The sequence below is a fragment of the Mastomys coucha genome, unplaced genomic scaffold (assembly GCF_008632895.1).
Source record: "Mastomys coucha isolate ucsf_1 unplaced genomic scaffold, UCSF_Mcou_1 pScaffold13, whole genome shotgun sequence".
In the NCBI taxonomy this organism is placed as follows: Eukaryota; Metazoa; Chordata; class Mammalia; order Rodentia; family Muridae; genus Mastomys; species Mastomys coucha.
Window position 1 is genome coordinate 56,618,286 of NW_022196895.1, and position 5,365 is coordinate 56,623,650.

At 50.1% G+C, this 5,365-nt stretch overlaps 1 protein-coding gene across 3 annotated transcripts in view; it reads right to left on the reverse strand.

Moving 5' to 3' along the window:
• Tcof1 (treacle ribosome biogenesis factor 1) overlaps positions 1-5,002 on the reverse strand; it is a 35,285-nt gene extending 30,283 nt beyond the window's left edge. For all 3 annotated transcript variants that reach the window (XM_031365782.1, XM_031365781.1, XM_031365780.1), the window contains exons 1-2: positions 4,792-5,002; positions 2,010-2,065 (exon numbers count right to left, since the gene is read on the reverse strand). In XM_031365782.1, coding sequence (XP_031221642.1) covers positions 2,010-2,065; positions 4,792-4,899 — 164 coding nt within the window. In that variant the 5' untranslated portion in view covers positions 4,900-5,002. The remainder of the gene's footprint in view (positions 1-2,009; positions 2,066-4,791) is intronic.
• Between the last annotated feature and the right edge of the window lie 363 nt (positions 5,003-5,365).

Genomic DNA, 5,365 nt, shown 5'->3' on the forward strand with positions numbered 1-5,365 from the left:
CACTCTGCTCAGCCATTCAGTTTCATTTCCTTCTCTAGCTTCACTGGCTGATTTCTGGATGACTCCACTATACAAACAGGTCCCCAGAGAGAAGGATAGAGGATCATACTGCACCCCACCCAGTATCTGGCACATACCCAGAGAAAGGGTCCACCACTGAACTGGCCTAGAGTCTGGAAGAAAGCAGAGTAGGGAGAGTGCGTGCGTGCGTGCGTGCGTGCGTGCGTGCGTGCGTGTGTGTGTGTGTGATGTAAGTCTTCAGAGAGCTTAGTCCCTTGAACTGTGTGTGTATGCATGTGTGTATGTGTGTGTGTGATGTAAGTCTTCAGAGAGCTTAGTCCCTTGAACTGTGTGTGTATGCATGTGTGTGTGTATGTGATGTAAGTCTTCAGAGAGCTTAGTCCCTTGAACTGTGTGTGTATGTGTGTGTGTGTGTGTGATGTAAGTCTTCAGAGAGCTTAGTCCCTTGAACTTTGACCCCACCCTCCCACCTACAGGAAGTCATTAAACCCCATTCTTCCTAGCTGGGTTTGACACTGCTGTCAACAGTTTGGAATGGGTTGCCCAGGTCCCTTCTTCCTAGGAAGGCCACTTGTCAGGAAGCTGTCAGTAGAGGCTTTATAACATGTATCAGTTTGTTCCACCCCTCTCCCGGCAACAGAATGTGAACTTCACAAGAACAGGGATTTTTTTCCCTTCTTGCTTGTTCTCTGTTACATCCAGAACGGTATCTGAGGACAGTACCAGGGCAGATTTCACTGGCCGGTCTCAGGACTGTATTAAATACATCACTGTGTTTGAGCTTCCCAATGCAACAAGATAATAATGTTCACTTCACAGATGATGTTATTCTAGGAGGTCACAAAAGTTGCTCAAGGTCATGTAGCTAGTTTCTGGGTTTGACTAATTGATAGGTAATCGCTGCTCTAGACTGGCTTGGTGGGTAAGCTCTTTGGCCCACTCTGTACCCCTCCCCCACAGAGGGGGCAGAGGCAGGAAACTGTGTGCAGCACTGGCTCAAACAGAGTTTTCTGGGGAAGGAAGTAGAGAAAGTAACACCCACACCTAGGCAGGGAAGCACCCTGTGCTCTGAGCTCGCCAAGCAGCAGAGGAGTATTAAGTATGGAGGGGAGAGTGGGCAAGATTCTCATCGACCTGAGTTCTTCCCCGGAGCCTGGCATCTCCTGCCTTCGGAGCTGCCACGATGGAACTTTCACTACCAACATCACTTTTCAGCAGTGCAGATGATGAGTGCTCACATCGGGTGCCAGGGTCCCTCACTAGCTCTTACTACCACTAGCATCTCCTTTGACTTGTGTCTGCCTCATTGATTACAACGTCAGCAACAAGAAAGAAGAAACAAGCCAGGCAGTGCTGGCTTGCGCCTTTAGTCCCAGCACTCAGGAGACAGAGGCTGGTGGATCTTTGAGTTCCTGGTCTACAGAGGGAGTTCTAGGACAGCCAGGGCTACCCAGGGACTTGAAAAGACAAAACAAAACCATAATAAAAAAAAAACCCAGCTGGTCCATTTTCCTCCCTCCCCTTCTCTTTCCTTCCTTTCTTGAGACAGGGTTTCTCTGTGTAGCCTTGGCTCTCTTGAAACTCACTCTATAGAGCAGACTGGCCTTGAACTCAGAGATCTGCCTGCCTATCTCCCAGAGTGCTGGGATTAAAGGTATGAGCTTTTGCTTTTAGGAGATCCAGCTCTCACAGGGTGTGGTGCCACACTCCTTCTGTCCCAGCACCCGGAGGTGGCTACACCAGGATCTCTGTGAGTTCAAAGTCAGCCTGATCTACATAGTGAGATCCTGTCTTCAAAACAGAACACACATGGGAGGTGGGGGTTGGGGGCTGGGGAGAAAGAAATACTCATACATGTGATGCAATTGTCCTAATGAAGGTGACAAGTATGCCCACAGTGACATTAGAAGACATTCACATACTAGCTCAATGCAAAGATGACTCATTAGGGTATCCCTGCTGCATCCCTTCCATCCCACCAGACTTACTGTTGCCAGTGTGTATAGATGTCCAGGAGGGTGATGGGCTGAGTCAGGAAACTCTTCTGTAGAGAAACAGAGAGAGAGAGAGAGAGAGCTTCAAAAATCACCCAGCCCAATAGGCATCCTCCGAGGGCCCGATGCTCCCTGACGTCAGAGCCTGCAACAAAGCGCTCTGGAAAATGCTGCTTGCTCTTACAGGTCCACTCGGCTTCACCAGCACCATTCACAAACTTCCAGAGTCAAGAAGGGCAAACAGTTCCAGCTACAAACTTTCCAATACGATACATCAGTAAGAGGCACCTTTGAGAGGTGGGCACCGAACAGTCAAAACTAGTGTTACCCAGCATCCCCCACTACAGGCCAGGGATGGACGCCCTATGACCGAGCTTCCTGGCTGGTCAATCTCCCCCAAAACACAAGACGGCCCAAACCCTGAAAGCTTCCACATGACATATGGAACCCACAGGATGTCTGGAAAGAGACTGAGCCCAAAGGGTGCTAGGGCCGTAGTCAAAATAGAGGGAAGCAGGCAGAATCCAGGCCTAAGCTGAGGACACACTCTGTGTGAACATTATGACTGAACAGCTCCACTGGACTCCAAAGAGCCACATGCCAAGGAAAGAACATGCTAGCACCTAAACAGATTGGCCTGGAGTCAGGGAGAGCATCTATTCGATGGCTAAGCTCATCTTCTATCTCTGAAAACTTCAGGTAGTGTTGGAGGACTTGGGGTGGACCCCAGCTCTGCCTCTTTTTTTTTTTTTAATGATTTATTTATTATTGTAAGTAAGTACACTGTAGCTGTCTTCAGACACACCAGAAGAGGGCGTCATATCTCATTACAGATGGTTGTGAGCCACCATATGGCTGCTGGGATTTGAACTCAGGACCTTTGGAAGAGCAGTCAGTGCTCTTAACCCCTGAGCCATCTCTCCAGCCCCTCTGAAAACTTCAGGATCCTTCTTCACAGTACAATAAATGTAAGGGAAATGTAGAGTATCTCCTATACGTCAGGAGGCAGAGGGTGGCAGACCTCTGAGTTCAAGGTCAGCCTGGTCTACAGAGTGAGTTCCAGGACAGCCAAGGCCACACGGAGAAACCCTGTCAGGTCTGAAGGGCACAGTTCGGACAGTCAGTTCTACTCTGCCCCTACTGTAGCGTCATAGCAAAGTTTAAGTTGGGCTACTGGTTCCTAATAGGGCTTTGCCAGTCTTGCTACTGAAACGTTCTCTCTCTTGCCAACCACACAGCCTACCTCCTCATTTCCTTCGAGTCTGGACTCCAATGTCATCTTCCCCATTAAAGTATCTCTAACCACCTTAGTTATAACTGAAGGCTGACACGTGTTAGCCTTATTGTGGCCAGCACCTGCCACAACATGCTAAGCCAGAAACATGGATGTATATTATATGTATATGTGTGTGCATGTGTGTGTGTATTTCCATGTTCTCTGTGAGAGCAGGGAACTCTTACTTGGGCACACAGACCACAATGATGGGCACTATATCCTGCTTCCTCTATTAAGCTATACATTTTGAGTATGATGGACATGGGGGTCCAGGTTGGTTAAGAAAGTAACAGATAACATCTTAGAGGCCCAGCACCTTTGGGCTTTTTAGTTCTCTGTGTAGCCTCAGCTGTCCTGGTACTCACTATGTAGATCAGGGTGGCCTTGAACTCACAGAAATCCACCCTATTTGGCCTCCAAAGTGATGGGATTAAAGGCATGGGTCAACCCAGGATGGCCCCCACTCCCAGCAGCTTAAGATCTTTTTTTTTTTTTTTTGGAGACAGGGTCTCACCATGCAGCCCTTGGCTAGTTTGTTTTGAACTCACTATGTAGACCAGGCTAGCTTTCAACTCAAGAGATCCATCTGCTTCTATCTCTGGAATGCTAGGATTAGAGGCGAACACCACCACATCCGGGGTCCTCCAGGTCAATACCTATTTCAACAGTGGCTTACCACAGTTCTTCTGGGAAGACTACCCATGGGCCATTACGGTCTGTGTGTCCGCTTTGCCTCTATCTCTTTGAGAGACTCCATAGTCATGTATTTCAAATTTCAGGCTCAGCAAACTTTCTGGAGGGTAATACACTCAGAAGTCCCACTCCCTCAAGATCTCAGATAAACTACTACATCCTCAGGGAAGCAGTCCTGGATGTTCCCCACCCAGGTTCTTCCACCCATATTTTAGCATCTCGAACCTCTCGTTCTACAGCTTAATACTTTAACTGTACAGTCACTTTTTAGCCTGAAACTGGCGCGTCCCATTTCATCATCTGCACCACAGGACCAAAATCAAAAGTAGCCAAATGAGTGAACTTTGAAATCACGGCACCACGGGTTCGAGTCTTGTCATAACCGAAGACAGCCAAGGGCCTGCACATCCCGCATTCTAGATCATCAACTAAGGGAGACCTTCGTCTCGGTGTTCCCAACAACAGTGGTGACATTCCACTCCAGCTGGACTCCCAGGTGGTTGGGTGGCCCAGGGGAAACTGCATAGAGCCACGTGGCCAGATCCTAAGGAAACTTAAACCTGCCGCTACCGGGAACCCGGGCGGGAATTACAAAGCTGCCCTAGTCGGATTAGACTTTCCGGCCCGCCCACTGCACCCGCGGGGAAACTGAGCCCTGGGAGGTGGCCATAAGTCGCACGGAGTAGAGCAGAGCTTAATGTTCCTCCTGCACCCTAGCCCGCATCTCTGACTCGCCCTGGCCGGGTCTCCCGGGAGGGGCGCGGGCGACTGCTCTCTAGATCTTGTACTGGGCCATCTGACGCTTACCTGGCCGCTCTGCTCCTTTACTTCCCGCGCCGCGCGGACGTAGCCTGCTTGCAACAGATGATGGTAAATGAGGGGAAGCAGCTCCCGCCGCTTCCTGGCCTCGGCCATGCCAGAGATCCGGCACAGGATATTCACGTGCACGCCCCCTCGCCCCCGCTAGCCGCTTCCCTCGCGCCCTAGAACCTCATGCTCCTCACTTCCGGCTCTGCGTCACCGGGCCGCGCGGCGCGCTGGGAAGTGTAGTCTTGCAGCTGGAGTGGGCTATCCCACCCTAGAGGGCTGAGCCATGAAGGCTAACCAGCTCCTCCATTGGCTCGAAGGTGTGTCCTGATCTAGACACGCCCTCTGGACGGCCATGATTTTTTTTTAAAAAAAGTCGCCTGCATCTGAATTCTCGTCGACGCTTTGAAGGGATTTGCTGTCTAGGTTTTTTTGATGCCTGCGGCGCCTTGATTCATCTTTGAACTTCCTGATCACTGGTCCTAGATTACTCATTTCACACAGTGTTTCTCTAAACAAACCTTTACCTGAGCCCTATAAGCTTGGACAGCGGCTAGCTAGGCTTGGGGTACGT